Here is a 19,056-nt window from a genome sequence, read left to right as displayed (position 1 = left end):
TGTCCAGCTCTGGGAATTTCTTAGCAATGATATCTTTGACTGTGTTTTTTTCATTGGGGTTGCTTCCCTGCGGTTCTGGTACTCCAATGATTCTTATGTTGTTCCTCTTGAAGTCATCCCCCAGGGCTCTGATTCGCTCTATAGCCATTTTGAGGTCTTTGGCCATGATTTGTTGTTGTCTATAAGCTTTCTGCAGCTCATCTTCCAGATCACTGATTCTGTCTTCGGCTGTAGTCATTCTACTGTTGAGGGCATCTAGTGAGATTTTTATTTCATCTACCGATTCCTTTATTTGTGAGACTTCCGTTCGAAGGTTTGAAATTTCTGCTCTCATTTCTGCTCTCATTTCTTCCTGTATTTTCTTGGTAGACCGTTCCAGCGCTTCATTCATCTCCTCCCTTAATTTATTGGATGTCTGTTCCATATTTGCTTGGAGTAGGTCGACTCTCCTCCAGATTTCCTCTCTGAATTGCTTATCTGAGAGGTCGTAGATGTGAGAAGCCCCTGTTGAGGTTTCTGGTATCTTTTCTTCCCCCTCTCTTCGCGGAGGGGATTTTCGCTGCTTCTTCATATTGTCACGGAAGTATAGAGTTGGAACCTTGTAGTTATTTATTCCTCTTCCTTTTTGTGGGAAGAAGGGGCTCCGATTGTGCTAAACTTCCCTTATTCACTGATAGCTTTTATACTGTCAGCCTAAGCTAATGGCTATTTTGCGTAAGTGTTTGAGATCGCAAAAGTGAATTTTCAAAGGAATACACAGTACCGATTGAGCTGAAGTAGCAAAGAATAACTGCGGCCGCGTTAGCGTTGGCCGCTCCGAAAGTAGGCCACGCCCACTTTGAGACCACGCCCACTAAGACACAGGCCACGCCCCCAGTGTCTTCCTGTTGATGGGGGGGACGGGAGGGCGTGGCCGAGGGATGGTCCTCGTACCTGAAGGGCGTGCGCAGTTACAAGCCGGTTCGGAAGACGGGGTGCGCAGGGCGGGCGGGGAGTGGTATAGTCTACTTTCTGCTCACATCTCCCATCCTGAAAGGGCCCTCCTAGCACCCTTTACTTGCTGGTCCATTCTCTATCTGAACTGCCTTTTCCCCCAGCATGTGAGGCTGGTTTCTAAGCTGTGGAGTAATCCTCCTTGTCCTTATCTCTACTGTTCTTGGGTGTTAGTCTCCCATTCTGTTTATATTCCACAAATGAGTGCACTATTTCTATGTCTGTCTCTCTCTTTCTGACTCATTTCACTTAACTTTCCATGTTGATCCATCTATATGCAAAGTTCATGACTTCATCTTTTCTAACAGCTGCAGAGTATTCCATTATGTAGATGTACCAAAGTTTCTTTAGCCAGTCATCTGTTCTCGGGCACTCGGGTTTTTCCAGATTCTGGCTATTGTAAACAGTGCTGTGATGAACATATAAGTGCAGATGGCATACCTTTAACCCTTCCCCGAAGTCAGTCCCAGAGAACCAGTCAGATGCAGTGGCTTTTTTGGGAGACAAAGTAGCTTCAGCACCTGCATACGAAGGCCAGCATTGCCTTTTCTTAAGCACAGTTTTCTCTTCCTTGTCCTTTCCGTCACATACACCGTTCATTTGGAGTTCGAACATAGAACAAGGCATAAACTGTGAGCACTGCTGTGGGAATCAGGGGGCATACGGTAGGTAAGCAGTAGCCTTCAGACTGTGGGAATGTCCTGCTCTTGGCTGGATGCCCCCTGCCAGCCTCTCTACTGCGACCCCCAAAAGTCTGTCCAAGCGAGACTCTCCCTCACAGGATGTTTCCTCCTTAAGTCTGAACTCTTCCTAGCAGGGTGTAAATCTGCTTAAACTTTCTCTGCTTGGATGCACATTTACAGCTCTTGTGGCCTGGCCCTAAGCTTGTTTTACCCCAATTACTGCTCCTTTCTTAGGGCCTGCATTTATAGGGCAGTTTCCAGACCTCTTCACCGGTAATCTCCTGTGCCTGGAGAAGCTCATTATCCAAGAAATCCAGGCTACCTCTTGTAAAGAATTATGCACCGGGGGAAGAACTCAGAATTTAGAAACTGAAAGCACTGAGTCCTTCTCCTAGCCCAGACTCAGGGAAGCAGCTAACAGCTGGCAAATGAACCGCCCAGCTTTGACTTTGGTGATGGCAGCAATTGCTGAGCTGTGAGGACAGTGACAACATGTGAACTCAAGGACTCAACAGCTTGTTGACACACTCCTACCTCCGCTTCCATTGATGGAGAAAGCACCTGGACATTCTTCAGGGGCTTGTGGGAGATGAAGAGCAAATGTCTGTACCCTTTCACCATCCAGCCCACCTCCTTCACCACTCATGCACATAAATCTTTGGCGGAAGCTATGATAGAAATCATGTGTGCAAACCTTTATCACCATGGGATCCTTTACTCCAGGTCGGGATGTAGGGGAGCAGGGGCACTTGGAGATGGGCCAGGGATGCAGCTCCAGGCTACAGTATGTAATTGAGGCCCTAGTACCATAAGAGAATACACAAAACCCCTTTTAAAGAGACACTTATCAAATCTGCAGTTTTAATGGCTATGGAAGTATCTCTTTTCATTCCATACTATAATTGAACTGACTGTGACATCACAAATATTCTTTTTTCCCTGTCTGTCTCCCTGTGGTGGTAAGCATAAGATCCAGCACCTTCCTGGGCCGACAGCCTCTGTCCTGTTCTGCAAGGATTGCTCAGTTCCAGGGACTGTTTTTTTTTTTTTTTTGTCTTGCTGACTCATCCTCCAGCTGGTTATAAGCTAAACAGAAGCAGCAAGTTTCTTCCCTTCAGGAAACACCAACTAGAGCAGGTTATGGTGCTACTCTTCATCTGTACCCCATATCCCCAGCTGGGGAAGGGAACAGCACTTTGCTTCCTTCCCATAGAAGGAAATTTTGTTGATAACTCTCCCACCCTGGCAGTTTAAATGTGTCGCTGGCTACTGGCTGTCATTAACTTCTAGGACAATTCAATCTGAGTATGCCTGTTTTTTTTTTAAATTTTTATTGTTATTGATTTTCTTGAGGGGGGGTGTTTTGCTGTTTGGGAGTCACCTCTGGTGGTCCTTAGGGCTTACTCCTGGCTCTGTGCTCAGGGATCTCTCCTGCAAGGTACTTGGGGAATCATGAGGTGCTGCCAGATTGGCCACATACAGGGTGTAAGTTTTCAATAAACAGAAGAAAATAGGGATGCGATGGGCGCACACGCAGGACATGCAGGACTCGAGCGTTCGGTGGCCGAGGGTCACCTTCCCAGGCCAGATGATGGGTGAAGGACAGCAACAGACAGAGAAACAGAACTGGGCCCCAGGCTGGTCGGCAGTCAGTTTATTTCTCTCTCCTCCCCAGCGTCGCCCAATCTCTCTTCATGGCAGTCATAGTCATTGTCTTGGCTTCAGTCCCAGTCATCAGAATTCCATCATCCTAGTCTCCAGGTAGACCTCAAAGCACTCTCCTTTGTTATATCTTCTTCCTCCTCTTGGTGTAGTCTCATAGTCCTCTACTTCCAGTCATCATCATCATCTGGTTCTCCTTCTAGTCCCAAAGTCTCCAGAGTCTCAGTTCTCCTCCTCATCTTAAACATCTCTTCGCTGACCTTCCCGATTCTCAATGTCTAGTCCTCAGCCTCTAGTCTTCGGCATCTAGTCTTCAACATCTCCAACATCTCGTCCCCTGATGTCTAGTTCTCAGCGTCTAGTTCTAGAGTCTCGTTCTTCATCTCCTTCCCCAACGTCTAGTCTTCAATGTCTTCATATTCTTCCAAGAGCCTCTCAGTCTAATCCATTCCTTATCTCCTTCTCAGCATCTCCTTCCCAGAGTCTAGTTCCAGAGTCTAGTTCTCTGCTTCTTCAACAGCGCTCCTACTCCTTACAGCACAGTTATATAGTAACCATAAAGGGTTAGGATACAAAGGTGTAGTTGAACATTGTCATAACAACAAAGAGGGGTAAAGCCTCTCCTTCAGGAGTTTAACTCAAAGATAAAATCTCATCTGAGGGTTCAGCACTCCAGTTTACTAGGAGATCTGCACAAGGGAGGGATTCCATCAGGGGTGAATTGCTTTCTCCTTTCCTAAGCTAGTAATCTATTTAAACGGTCATAGTAAATTTACTTCTTATAATATTTTAGCAGTGTCATTTTGTTTGAACACAGTAAGAGATATAATAAGCTTAAAGGTTGGCTCTTCCTAGAGACATCTCACTATATATTCCAGACCACAGTCCTCAGGCCAGGTTAGTCTAACCCCAGCAGGGTCCTCAATCAGTTACTTCTTTTTGGGTTATGACAGAATTTGTCCATAACTGTGCTCTCAACTTATAGTTAAGTATCATGGTGCTTAGTCTGACTTATTTCGAAGCCAGGGTAGCTCACAGCTTACCCTGGGTACATCCCATCCTTCGTCAGGACCCTGCTCTTGGAGTGCTAGAAACTAAAGGCAACTAAGGCTTAAATCAATATGGATACCCAGGAGTAAATATTATTTTGGAGTCAATTAACTCCCATTTTACATAGCATAGTATCAACTGTCTTCCTGTGTCTATACAAAAAGGACATTGCTAAATAAACCATGCAAAGGATATAAAGGAAAGAGATATTAGCAATATAGGAGTATTAGTGATTGATGGAATTGGGTGTGCCTCAGTTTCACTGTTGTAGGTGTGGCTCCATAAACCTTAAGGTCTCTGTGTGTGCAGCAAGGACAACCCAATGTTATCCAACAGTCCAAGACTTTTTCACCCCTGTTGTCTGGCCCTGTAAGCCTAGATTTTAGTTCTCCACATGTACGTGTGTGACAATAACTAGTGATGCATGGTGCTGACCAGTATGCAGATTTCTCTCTTCACATATCTGCTCCAGCTGATGTGGGCCAACAAGCTGCAGCTGTGTATAGAACTTCTCCCATGGTTCCCATTGCTTGACTGAAGAACTGGTAATGTGTAGAGTTCCTTTGACTTTATAAAACAAATCTCAAGAGATCATTTATGATCATTTGTGAAACTTAATGCAAGACTTCATAAAACTACATAAGAGTTCATTTTATGGGACTAGAAAGGTAGAACAGTGGGTAAGAAACTTGTCTTGTATGAATATAACCCAAGTTTGACCCCTAACACCCCAAATGGTGCCCTGAGCCTGCCAGGAGAGATGCTGAAGCACAGAGTGAGTAAGCCCTGAGCATCACCCGATGTCCCTTCCCAATACCCAATTGGCCTTCCCAAGTGCATTTGCCTGTTTCGAACTGCAACCTCTGGTACAAAGGAACCACTTATGCTGACCTTCCATGCTCCCCACTGCTTTAACCTCCTACTCCCAGAAATCAGAGAAGAATCGGGCAGAGTCCACTATCTGGTAGCAACTTTATTCTAAGAAAACCAACTTTCACCCTAAGAGCAAAACACCAAAGAAGATCACTCTGCCTGGAACGAGTCACAGTCCAGATAAAATCTTCAACTCTGCCTGTGAGCTTCTGACTCACCATTCAGTGGTGCTGCCCTGATGTCTGCAGGCGTGTGGGCATCCTTGGACAAACAATAGTCATGCAATAAAATGATATTTTCCATGGTGAATGGACCAGTGTTTTGGTAGGCTGTGGTACGTCTTTTAATATTTTTCTCAGTTATTTTGTATGACAAGTTAGTTTTTTCAAAGGCTGGTCATCTTCATAGTATTCTTCTAATAAGAGGAAGGATGTGTGTTGGAAGTGGGGTGGTGAACACCGCCCTGTCCTCCGTCAGGATGGACTATGCTCTCACTGACTTTGTTTTGATTCACTGGAATATAGTGGTACAGTGCTGAACTCTCCTATCAACGCCTACCTTAAGGCATGCCCCCGTACCCTTGCAAAACATAGCAGTATTAAATAACCCTTCTGTTTTCTTTATGTTTTTGTTCCTCAATTTTCTTTTCATGCTCCCCAGCACTGGTTTAGATTCAAGTGTCATTCACCCTCGCTTACAAACATGAAGCCTTCGGGTGTTATGAGCAGCTTCTTGGACCCGGCACTGCCTGAGGTCTTGACTGGGATCAGTTCTCATTGTCTTTCCAGACCCATTTGCGAAGTTCTCAGCATCCTCTTGGAATTTTCATTCACCCTTGGTTTTCTTGCTTTTTGACATCAGTACAAGCATAATGTGAAATTAAGCTAAAAAGAGATAAGCAAGAGAAAGGACAAGACGGGTCAGGAGCACGGAGGGAGCAGGCACTGGAACAAGCTCACGGCCACACTCTGGAGGTGTGGGGCTGATAAGAGTTTACGGGTTAATGCCTCCTGGGACTGCCAGCTGGAGATGAGGCAAATATATGAAAGATACCAGAGGAAATGACGTCTGAGCCTTTGCAGAAACTCTCTCAGATGCCCGGTGTTCAGTAAGGTGGGGGGTTGTTGGTTTTTCAGATTGGGGGTGACTCAGCAAATCAAATCAAAGTTAAGCAGTGGAACTGCAAGACCTCCCTGCCCAAAGAGAGAGAAAGTGGCCCATCTTCTCCCCAGTTCATAGGGAAGGAAGTGCCTGGCCCCAGCAGGTGGTGGCAGAGCAAAGAGCCAGGACTGTGGACACGGGCAGCAGCTTGGGACCCACCAGATCTTCAGGAAGGCAGAGTAGCCAGGAATGAATCTATAACAGAATCTGGGTCCAACGACATGCTGCAAAGAGACAAAATAGACCAAACTACCTGTGGACAGCCAGGCAAGCTCACCACAATCACCAGACAATACCTTGCACAGGGCACATTAAGGGATTCAGAATAGTGATTCTGGGGGAAAAAAAAGACACCTCATTGTGGTTTAGGCTTCAGCACAGCTCCAGGTTGCACGCAGAAGAGCAGATACAGATCACTCTTTCACAGCAGGAGCACTTTCACTCACACTCCTTTTATTTCTCTTGGCATTCCAAGTGGAAGACACAGAGGACAACGTCCTCAATTTGACCTTCATGAGAAACGCAAAGACCACTTTCCAATCACTGCTTCCTCTAATGGCCTCTAATAAAATCCAGGAGCAAAATATCGTGACCAGCAAAAACCGTGGTCGTTCTGCCACCGAAGATGCTAACGGGTTTGCGTGATCTGGCATGTGGAATCCAAACTCAGCAGCGGGGGCTCATCCTGAGCTGGGGAAGGAAGTTCTTCCTGAGTGTGGGAGAGAGCAGAGAGCGTGGTGGTGCGAGGCTAACTGCAAGAGTGGAGTTGCTTGGTTCTGGGAAAGTCCAGGTTCTTGAGCCCAGTGAGAGTTCCTGGTTGAATCCTCATTCTGAGTCCAGAGGGAGAGAAACAGAGATGGCACCAGATGATGCTGAGCGGCAGAGGAAAGACTAAAGGCACAAGGCTGTGCCTGTTCCTCTGGCTGAACTCAGGGGCAGAGGAACACGATCTGCACTGGGAGTGGCCCTTTCTAGTCGTCCTGTCCAGGCGTTTGCAGATTGATGGTTTCCTTTGAGGAGTTCTGACTGTCTGCCTCTTATGGCTGTGCAGTTAATTCAGCAGTTGCCTCAGAGCAATGCACATTCTTGGTCCCTTAACCCCGTTGAAGGACAGCTTTATTGCTTCACATTGCTTTGGGGCTCATCGTATTCTCTCTCCAGCACTCTCCTTCTAAATGGGATGTTGAGATAATTTCATGTAGTGATATTTCTGACCAACTGCGTGATACTTTAAGGTGATTGCCTGACATGGGCAGGAAGTGCGCCTGTAAACGTAGCTCATGAGAAGTGACGGCGACCAAGTGCTTCCCTTTCCTCTGCCAGCCTCTGAGCAGTGAGATGAACTTCAGTCAGTGACAACTCCAGGGTTCACCCTCGCCCACCACCCTCTGCACTGCATAAACCACTTTCCTCCAACATGCTCACGTATTTTCTTAAGTTTGAAAATAACCCCCTCATTTTTATGGGAAGACCCCTTGAACCTTGCAAGGACCGACCCACCCCACTCCACCCCCCAACCCCAGAGCTCACAGATGACAGCTCTGAAGCAGCACTGGGTAAGGTGCGAGGGCTGGGCAGCCCTGACGTCTCATGAGGGGTTTGGATTCAGGCCAGCGGAGCCGGTCTCTGACCCCTGGTTGTGTGTCTTGCAGTCTCTCAGGAGTGGCAGAAAAGAGGCGGGCAGCCCTGGCAACTCATTGAACCTGTGGACGGATTCCATCCCAACGAGGTGAGCCCAGCTGGCAGCTCTTCCTGCAGTCTCTCTGCTCCTCCTGGGAGATAACTGTGTGCCCACATGTTCCATTTCATCCTATTTTATTTCAAGAAGGATTCAGGTGCTGTGCACACATGTGTACAATCCAGTACGGGTTGTGAATACTAAGGTGAAAACAAAATAAGGCAGAAAATTAATCGGCTAGAGGCGGGGATCACAGAGCTGAGGAGACGCATGGCAGAGTGACCTCAAATCTGTTTTCTAGAAGCTAAAAGCAAATGACACCTGAAATAGCTCTTGAGCACCATTAGATGTGACCTAAACAAAACACAAAGCAAAGGACAAGCCCCAGCACTCTCTGGGGGAAGGACCCTGGAGAAGTGAGTACCCCCAAATGGGAACCACCCCCAAAGAGCATGTGGAAGGGAGGCCTTGGGAACATTCGCTGCCTGGAGGAGCGCAGGGCCCCGAGTGGAGATAGTCGTCAGAGCGCAGACAAAATGGAAAGCATAGGACTGCACTCATTTGTGGAGTATAGAATAACATCACATGAGGCTGACACCGAAGGACAGTAGATACAAGGGCCACGAGGATTGCCCCATAGCTGTAAGACTGCTTCATGAGCAGAGGGGAGAAGGCAGATGGAATAGAGAAGGGATCACTAAGAAAATGATGACTGGAGGAATCAGTCAGGATGGAAGATGTGTGCCAAAAGTAGATAATGGACCAAACATGATGACCTCTCAGTGTCTGTGTTGCAAGCCATAACGCCCAAAAGTAGAGAGAGAGTATGGGGAATATTGTCTGTCATGGAGGCAGAGGGAGGGTGGGAAAGGGGTATACCAAGAATATTGGTGGTGGGGAAAGTGCACTGGTGGAGGGATGGGTGTTTGATCATTGTGAGATTGTAACCCAAACCTGAAAGCTTGTAACTATCTTACAGTGATTCAATAAAATTTAAAAAAAAAAAAGTGGAGAGCATGACTTAGAGAAGTCCCATTCCAAAGGCCCAGGGCTTGGGGCCGGGATGCAGCCACAGTTATAGCCATTCAGACATCTGCTCTCTCAGTTGTAGTTTAACTTCTCTTGGTTTGGGGGCCATGCCCGGTTGTGCTCCGGCACTCCTGTGCTCAGGGATGCTTCCGGTGGCGCTCAGGGCAACTAAATGGCGCCGGGGCTTGAGCCCGCGTCACCTTCTCGCACAGCAAGGTTCTGTCAATCGCAGTATCTCTCCGGCCCACATCTGCTCTCAAAGTTTCTGCAAAGTCAAGCTCAAAGAGTCACTCGGAGTACCCCAGGACCTAAAATCTCACAATAGTGGATAGAAAACGCTGAAAGAGCTTTAGGCTACACCAAGCTCAGTTTGCAGGGCTAACCCCCTGGTAGCAGCGCTTGGAAGCTGTGCCACACCCCGCGCTGCAGAATGACCTGTCTCCTCACGGCTAAACGGGCATGTCAGGTGAAGCCCCAAGCCATGCACACTGCTGAGTGATTTCAGATAAGGAACTGGCATCCCGGACTTTGTTCCCCTCCATGTGCAGCCACAATGCTGGAGGTCAGAGGCCCTGCAAGGAGGAAGCTCTAGAAGGAGACTGGCAGGAGGCACGGCTGGCTCTTGCAGTGGAGACCCTCAGCTGCAGTCACTGGTCGGGTCCTGACTGAGCATCAGCAGGTGCAGTTTCATCTGCAGTCTGGGTGATGAGTCAGTACTGAGGTGCTGGAGGTAGGAATTTATTTGTTCCGTAACTATAAATATGTAAAATGTAAAAAACGTTAGAGTTTTTTGTGGGTTTTGATTTTAGACCACAGCTGGTTGTGCTCAGGGCTTATCCCAGCTCTGTGTTCTGGGACAAGTCCCAGCAGTCGCAGGGGGCTGTGCACGGTGTGGGAGTTGAGCTCACAGGGGGCTCTGCGGGTGTGGAAGTTGAGCTCAGGTTGGCGGCATGCAAGGCGAGCTCACCCTGCCGCTGTGCCACCTCTCTGGCCCGGGAAATACACCTGATAGCACTGTCGTGTGGTCAGTTTATATATTTAAAATTGGGAGCAGAGCAAGAGAGTTTAGTGGAATGAGCACATCTTTCCATGCAGGAGGCCCAGGGTCAGTCCCCAGAGCTGCAGGGTCCCTGATCACTGCAAGGATTAACCCCAGTATTTGGGGGCCTAAAAAGAAACCACAATTTAAGAAGAGCATAAATAAATAACATTGGAACGGAAAGTACCCAGGTCCCTTTGGCTCCCTCTGGGCAGATTTGCCAGAGGTGTCGCCAGGACTGCCCTGTGCTAAGGCTTCCCAGCTGCTGCTTTTTTTTCTTTTGTTGGAAAGCAAAGTGTTTTTATTGAAAGAAATTTAGAGGGACAAGAGAGGAGGAAGGAGAGAGGAGAGAAAGGAGAGAGGATAAATATATCTCTTTAAGAGAGAACAGGGTTGGGGCCAGAGCAATCGTACAGTGGGTACAATGGGTACAGTGGGTACAGTGGGTACAGTGGGTAGGGCACTTGCCTTGCACACAGTCAACCCAGCTTTGATCCCAGCATTCCGTATAGTCCCCCAGGTCTACGAGGAGTGATTCCTGAGTGCAGAGCCAGGAGCAACCCCTAAGAATCACCAGGCGTAGCCAAATAGAAAGAAAGAGAGAGAGAGAGAGAGAGAGAGAGAGAGAGAGAGAGAAAGGGAGAGAGGAAAAGAGAGAAAGGAAGAGAGGAAGGGGGAGAGGAAGAGATAGATAGATAGATAGATAGATAGATAGATAGATAGATAGATAGATAGATAGATAGATAGGGAGAGAGAGAGGGAGAGAGGAAATGAGAGAGAGAAAGGGAGAGATAAAGGGAGAGAGGAAGAGAGAGAGAGAGAGAGAGAGCAGGCTTCTCCAGAGTGGAATAAAGCCGAAAATGGCTTGTAGGAGAAGGTGAGAATTGTGAACAACACGATTGTTTAAATTGTGTTGACCTGTAGTTCTCTGCATTCACAAAAGTTAACCTGGATGTTTTCACAGGAAAAACCTTGGACCCTTGACAGCCCTTGACTCTTAGAGTCTCCTGTTGTTTCACTTTTCATAAAGGGTCCACCCTTCTCTGAGTAGTGCCTCAGTTTCTCCACCTGGGTGGGATTCTTAGGCAGGACCTCAACATCTATATTATAAAACTCAACTGCCTTGGCAAGGTGAATAAAAGCAAGAATAAACATGTGGAACTCCATAAACTTAGATGATGGGGGGTGCTGGGCATCACCCAGCAGCTTTGCAACTAGAAGGTGATCAGTCCGTCCCTGGCACCACCAGCATCTCTGCTATCTGAGGTCCCAGCAACACAAGCAGTATCTAGCCCCGTGGCAGCCAGATGTGTGTGAACACAGGTAAAGGGGTGAAGCCCCCAGCTAGAACAACCAAGAGATGTGGGGGCAACACATCAGGGAGTGTGCCCCAGACCGCGTGTGCGTCAGCGCCAGAAGTTTCTCTGCTGAGCACCAGGACCAGATTACTCTGAGCACCACTAGAGAGTGTGGCTTCAACTGAGCACTGGGCATGACCTGTGGCTGGAGCAGTGACCCCAGGCAAACCCCACAACCAGGTGTGTGTCATCAGCATGGCAATGAAGGAGGGAAGGGAAGACAGATAAGAACGGAATTAATTCTAGATATATAAAAAGGCAAAATAAACTGAAGAGCTTTTACAAGGTCAAGGAGGAGGTTCAGAGCTCAAGCACTTGCCTTGCATGTGTGAGACCCTGGATTAAGTCCCTAACAGGGCAAAATAAATAAATAAAAATCTTCACGCTATGACAGAAACTACAGCAAATGCAAAAAGTCAGCCTGCATGTGTGAGACCCTGGATTAAGTCCCTAACAGGGCAAAATAAATAAATAAAAACCTTCACACTATGACAGAAACTACAGCAAATGCAAAAAGTCAGCCTAGCAAATAAGAAAAAATGCTTGCATATTATACATCTGAAAGGGGTCGATATCCAAAGCTAAATAAAAACAACCAAAAATCAAGCAACTCGGAGCTAAAAAATGGCCAAGGGCCAGAGAAATAGTATGGGGCAAGACATTTGCTTTGCACACAGGCAACCCCAGTACAATTGCCAGCCCCAGAGGATGGTTCCTGAGCACCACCAGGAAGATCCCTGAGCACAGAGCCAAGACTAAGCCCTGAGTACTACCAGGCATGGCCCAAAAACAAGTTAGAAAAAAAAAAAACATATGGGGGAAAGACTTAAATAGACCTTCTCTGAAGAAGACATGAACACCTGGAAGGCCATATGAGTGCAGTATCCGTCTGTTGCCCCCTTCAAGTTTCCCTGTGTGTCCCTCCAGAAATGACACGCTTGGTCAGAGAAGATGATTATAACAGCCAACATGCAGAATCAACCCAGAATCCTATCAATGGATGACTGAGTACAGTGTTTCTATCAGAGGGATTCTATTCTGCCCTTAAAAAGGGTGAATCTGTGCCCTTTGTAACAACATGAGAGGGACTTGAGGAGTTCTGATAAAAGTAAGGAAGTAAAGGACTGAATTTAACACCAGACACTTGCATTCATGTTAAATGTAAATAACCAAAGCAAATAAACTGGGAAAAAACAACCCAGACTAGTGAACACTGCAGTGGAAAGTGAGAACAGAGGGAGAGTGTGGTGGGCGGGGCGGCACAGCACTGCAGCTTGGGGGTAGATAAAAGGAGCCGATGCTCACAGATAAGAGGCTAGACTCCTGAGACTCTACACACAAGGATAAATCTATAAAACAGATACTAGCAGGGCAGTCTAAAATCGCTCTTCCCACAGGACAAAGAATTGACTTTTTCACTTTGAATTGATAACATGCCAGAGTTAAACTTAGTAAGACTTCAACTTAAAAAGTACCAAGCCACAAAAAAAGCATTTTGGTGGTACCCACATAAGCGTGCTCTGAATAGCAGTTGTATGTTCCAGGGACCAGAGAAATATCTCAACAGGTTGGGGGCAGGCTTTGCATGCTGGGGGCCTGGGTCTGAGACCAGCACCACACGCTCCAGAGAGCACCGCCAGGAACAGAACCTGGCCCAGAACCAGGACCTCTGGGTATGGCTCTTACCCACAACGATGAGCTATGGATGGAGCCCAGCAGGGGAGCACTTGGCTGTGCAAGGCCTGGGCTCCATTCCCAGCACCACAACACGAGGTATAGCCACAGGTGTAGAGTACATGGTCTGTACTCTCTATGTACACCACCGGTGGCATAGAGATGGTAGAGGAAAGATAAAGCTCTGGAGGTAGATGTGTAATGCTAGATGACACAGACACAGCCAGACAATTGAAGAGTATAGAGTATAATCGGGTAGCTGCTGTTCAAGGGTTATCTTTACAACTGTTCTCCTAAACGGCTCTATTTTGTAATAAAATATCTACAGTGAGCATCTGAAGTAGAATGTGTAGATGAGTCCAGCAAACTGCTGGGTTCCTGTCCTGTCCAGCGTGTCTCATGAGCTCACGGGGGCACATGCACAAGTGTATTTTCTCAAGCTGGGAAAAAAAACACTCCCTGTCGAGGAACTCACCCTAGGTTTAAATGCGGTGACAATTGTGGCTCCATTTAAAAATCACCACCAGGAAAAGAGAAATTCTGAAAGCCTGACAGAGGCATGGGATCTTTCTTCCCCATGGGACGATGACCCCACCTGGTGTTGGCCCGGGGGCCTCTCAAGCAGCATCAGGCAGACAGGCGGGGCGCCGACCCCACCAAGTGCTCGGACTGCAGCAGCGCGCCGAGCAAAGCACTGTGCGCAGCAGGCAGTGGCTCTGCCCGCTGGCGCTGGCATTGGTGTCCGGATGAACACAGCCCCACATGGAAGCTGCGAATCCTGCAGCTGGGACACGCAGGAATTGGCACGCAGCCGAGTCAAGCACAGAGACCGCTGCGAGGAGGGTCTGACCAGGGAAATGAAGCTCCACTCACAGCAGGGCCAGCCAGAGTGCAGTCAGGGAAGAGTAAGTTAATGACGTGATTTGGACCAAACAAGAACTGAGGGTAAGGCCTGGGGTGCTGGCCTAATGCAGCACATCGAGCGGAAGTACCAGTGGAGGGCTGTGATAAAAGGAGCCCTGAGTAGGTGGTTGGTGAATGTTGGTCAAATCATGGTTGTACAGGGTCACTTAGCACAGGCATCGCTAGTTTAAGTAATGGCCCTCTCGCTCTAAACCCAGTATATTTTCAATGTACACATGAATAGTCTCATCTCCATTAGACTGACAGCCAACTAATTGCTTTCATACCCAGAAGTTAGCCCATGTTCAAATCGTGCTCTTTCATTTTCTTTTTCTCTTCTTAGTGCCACCTCATCACCTCCCATATTAATTTAAATTGGGAGATTGATGACCACAAATTCCTTGACAGCATATAATTAAGAAAATAGTCTAGGTATATCACGTTAAAAAGGAAAAGAAATCAGAAAGGACCTGAGTAATTATCCACAGCCCTGATAGGAACCTATTCTATCAAGAAAGAACATCCAAACAGCTGCCAGACCAGAGCTGTCTTTGAGAACACTGACGGTTTTTAGTTAGAGAAATGATCAAACCTGTCTCAAAATTCTCCCAGTCTGATAGTCAATGTATGTGTGTGTGTGAAGAAAGCATGGGGGAGCCTGTGTATGATGAGTGATATATGTGTGGTTGTGATATGTGTAGTTTGTTGTGAAGGCAAGCAGAATATATGTGTATATATATTTTGTGTGTGTGCAGCTGCAAGAAGGTGAGGAAACGTGTGTTATGTGTGTGATATCTTCATGCAATACATGTACTATATGTGTGTTGTTTGTGCTGTGTGTTTTTTGCATCGTATGAGTGGCACCTGTATGTACTTATGTGGTATAAGTGGTGTGTGGAGGAGTGTGTATGTGATGTGTATGGTTGAGTGTGGAATGAGTGGTATGGAAGTGTGTGCTATCTACTGTATGTGTGGTGTGTGTTGTGCACAGTTGCAGTGCAGGTGGACTGTGTGGAATCTGAAGTAAATTACTTCATAGATGGGTGGAATGAAACTACCAAAGCTCTCTTTGCAAGGGAGAAATCTGTGCTGAGTGAACGGGTTCCCAGTGGCACAGGGCTCTCTGCACACTGCCTTTACAAAGGTGAATGTGACTTGGCTTCAGAGATGGCATATGTGCTTCTGAGTTAATCTGGGGGCAGGTGTTCCCCTCAGAGCCATCAGTCTTCTCTGAATGGTAGCCAGTCAAAGTCCCTGTGGAGACAAAGCCATTGGCCCCCACAATCCCCCATTTTTTGTTGAGGCTTGGGTGGCAGGGGCCACACCCTGTGATGCTCAGGAGTTTCTCCTAGCTCTGCACTTAGTAATCGCTTCGGCGATGCTTGGGGGACCATATGGGATGGATGCCAGAATCGAACCTGGGTCGGCTGAATGCAAGGCAAGCGCCTTACCCACTGTACTATTGCTCAGACCCCAACTGTTGAGAGTTTTAACCCAGAGAAAGACACTTCCTCGGTCACAACCAAACCAGGAGCATAACTCTGTGGACACTGTGAGTAAATGAAGATCTGACTTAGCAAGGTAGGCAGAGGGCAGCCTTTGGCTGGGCAGCCATAGCCAAGATTCCTCACCCTGGGCCTCCCTGCTGACATGGTCCCCACACGGTGGGGCCTTCCTTATTCTCTCGCACGTCTGAGTCCTCCACCCTGGGTACTGGCTGTCCGTAGCATCCATCTGCTGGACCCCGCCTTGGAAATTCATCTCAGTGTTCACCCTCTCCAGGGAGGATCTTGGCCCTTCCCTGCTTGCAGCCCTCCCTCAGCCTCCTCACTGCCTTCCTGGTCATTACCATGTCCACTTTCCTCGCTGCCATGGGAATTCCTTGAGGGAAGGACTCGTTCTGTTAATCTCCTGCAGAATTCGCTGTCCACAGACAAATGAGTAGATGGATTCCTAAGTGCATTTCTTATGTTACTAAATTATAAATTATCACAAGCTTAGTAGCTTAGAATAATGCACATTTGTTAGTCCCCCATTTCTGTTGGGTCATATCTCTGCTTAATGTCTCACAAAGCTACATACATCCATGTGCATCATCCAGGATACATTCCTTGGTTTGTGTTTGTTATGTTTGGGGAGGGGGGGTACACACAGTAGTGCTGATGGCTTACACCTGGCTCTGAACTCAGGAGCCACTCCAGGCGGGGCTCAGGGGACCCTTTGAACCATGTTGGCCACTTGCTGGACCATCTGTCCAGAACCCCAGGCAATGTTCTCCTCCTACTCAGTAGGAAAGAGTGGATGGATTTCCCCTGACTTGGGTTCTTGGCAGAATTCATTTCCTTGCGATTTTAGAGGAGAGGATCCAGGTTCTTGCTGGGTGTCTGCTAAGGTCATGTTTCTTCCTTGTAATTGGGGCTTTCTAACATGTTTCTTATTTCATTGCCCAGAAAGAAGAGTTGTTAGCTGAGTCTGTTAGTGTGATAGACAGGTCATGAAACACACTCCCGAGAGTGACATCCTTTTAGATTTCAGAGAGGGTGAAAGACCCACTGTCATCACCAGCCGGGAGGAGCCCTTCCAGAGGGCGGGAGGCAGACATCGAGGATGAAATTCCATAGTCTGTCTCCCATATGAAGAATAAGATCAGTATTGCAGGAGAATGTTGTCCTTCACTGCCACTTCCCACTTACTCCTCCTCTGGGATCTCTTGCAGGTGGCTTCACTGCTGCTGGCAGATCAACTCTGGAAGAAGGTGATGCTCCAATGGCCCCAGGTCCTGGGAAAGGAGAATCCGTTAAACCAGCAGATTGAGCAGGTGTTTGGGGACCAAGGGGGGCACTGATCCTCAATATAGTTAGGGAGAGAGAAATGGGTAATCTATCGGCTGCTGTTAGCATAGGCTCCCAGGACCCTGTTGAGCAGCATCTCTGCTATGTGCTTCACCCTCATTGAGAAAAATGCGCAGTGACAGCATGACCCTGAGCTTTGGTTCCCCTCAAATTGTTCTTCAATAACTTTTAATAAAGCTTTGAAGTTGGTGGCCTTTCCTTTAGGGTCAGTTTGGGGAATCCAGGGGTCTCAGCAGAAACATCAGCCGCACCTGAAACGAAGCTTCCTCCTTTCCTGGCTCCCCCATCCTGCATCCTGGATGGCTTCTCTGACAATCTAGTCTCAGTGAAAACAATGATTACATAAAGTTGTGTGTTCAAGACTGTAGGATTTGTAATGGAACAAATTTATGGTCCATCTCCTTGAACAGGCACAAATAGGAATCAAACCCCCATTGACTGTGCTTGTCTGAAGATCAGAAGGTGATTCTGTAGGCTGGGTCCCGGCCCAGTGCCTCTCCCACCTTACTTTCCCTCAACCCCAGAACCCCTGTCCTGATGCTGAAGGCCAGGAGGAAACTGCCTAAAAATGCTTCTTTTCTGTTTTTTGTTTTAATTTTTAGTTTAGTCGCTGTGATTTATGATTTTACAATCCTGCTAGTGATAGAGCTTCATGACATGACATTCCAACATCACAGCCCTGACGGTGGCACCTGTTTCCCTCCACCACTATCTCAGGGCCCCCCCTCAACTTTGTCTATAACAAAAGCCAAAGACAGGGTCAGAATACTAAAGGTGGCAAGATCACAAAAGATAGTCCCATCAAGGGAACTCGCAGAAAATCAACAATGGAGCTATCAAATGAGACTCTGAGCAAGACGAGGATGGTGGAGAGTAAAAAACAGAGGGGGGTGAGGGAGGGAGAGAGAGGACTTGGCTTGCTCTTTCAAGCTCCTGTTCTCCCTTGAAACCATCCCATTTCTTTCTTGTCCCTCACATCTTTCTAAGTAAATTTTGTTCAATAAAAACTATCTTGCTTCACTATTTTGCCTCCTCCTGAGATTCTCTTCTGTGAGGTTAAGGTGATGGACCTGGAACACTGTGCAGAGATTAGAGCAGACTTTCCTTTCCTGCAAAGAGCAATTCCTCTCTCCAGCCTGAGTCAGAGGCCCCCAGGAAACTGGCAGGCAGGGAGCACCAACCGGCCACACGCAGAGTAAGTGGTCTCTAGATACAGTGTGGGGCTGGTGGGTGTCCACGCAGTGTACGTGCTCTGCGCTGGCTTTGCCTGTCCTGATTCAAGCCTGGCATTTCCCCGAGTGGGTGCCTGAGCTGTGTTAAGCAGAAAGGTGGAAGCATTCTCTTCTCAAGGTTGCTTCACTTGCACCTCGCTGTACCAAGCAAGTGTTCCTTTCCTTCTTCTCAAATAAAATCTCCTCTGATTTAGCAAAATAATATTTTGAAAATGAAATGAATACCTCATTGAGCTAACCTAACAGAGAGAGAGAGAGAGAGAGAGAGAGAGAGAGAGAGAGAGAGAAGAAAAGTGCCTGCTGCAGAGGCAGGTGGAGGGGGTGGGGGGAGCCGAGAGGGAAACTGGGGACGTTGTGGTAGGAAATGCACACTGGTGAAGGGATGGATGTTGGAAAATTACATAACTGAAACCCAATTATGTAAACCTTGTAAATCTGTATCTCATCGTGGTTCAATAAAAATAGTTGAAAAAAAAAGAATACTCTGTTAGATTACCATTTGGATTTGAAGGGAGATACAGAGCTTCATGGAAAGCAACAGATTAGGGAATTCATAGCCTTGAAATCAGGAAAGGGGCTTCGTTAACTAACATCACAGACTTCTCAGCACTTTGCCACTGAGCATGGCATTTCCTCATGGTGCTTATGCCCTTTATTACATTGAAAAATAAAAGGCCTGTTTATTCCTAGCTTGCTGATGGTTTTATACCTTTTTAATAATGAATTAATGTTTCGTTTATATTAAATGTTCTTTCTATGTGAGATATAAAGAAACATAAGGGAACAACAAGCAGCCAAAGTTATCAGAACTGGAGATTTTATCTATAGAACTGAGTTTATATGAAAGGGAGAGAGGCTGGGAAGGATTT

At 47.2% G+C, this 19,056-nt stretch overlaps 1 protein-coding gene across 1 annotated transcript in view; it reads left to right on the top strand.

Moving 5' to 3' along the window:
* AOAH (acyloxyacyl hydrolase) overlaps window positions 1–17,377 on the top strand; it is a 266,187-nt gene extending 248,810 nt beyond the window's left edge. The window contains exons 20-21 of the mRNA XM_004606887.2: window positions 8,075–8,151; window positions 16,820–17,377. Of these exons, the coding sequence (XP_004606944.2) occupies window positions 8,075–8,151; window positions 16,820–16,948 (206 nt within the window). The 3' untranslated portion in view covers window positions 16,949–17,377. The remainder of the gene's footprint in view (window positions 1–8,074; window positions 8,152–16,819) is intronic.
* The last annotated feature ends 1,679 nt before the right edge of the window (window positions 17,378–19,056 follow it).

The sequence above is a fragment of the Sorex araneus genome, chromosome 1, assembly GCF_027595985.1.
Source record: "Sorex araneus isolate mSorAra2 chromosome 1, mSorAra2.pri, whole genome shotgun sequence".
Lineage (NCBI taxonomy): Eukaryota > Metazoa > Chordata > Mammalia > Eulipotyphla > Soricidae > Sorex > Sorex araneus.
Note: the sequence above shows the minus strand (reverse complement) of the source record. Positions and strands in the feature narration are given on the sequence as shown.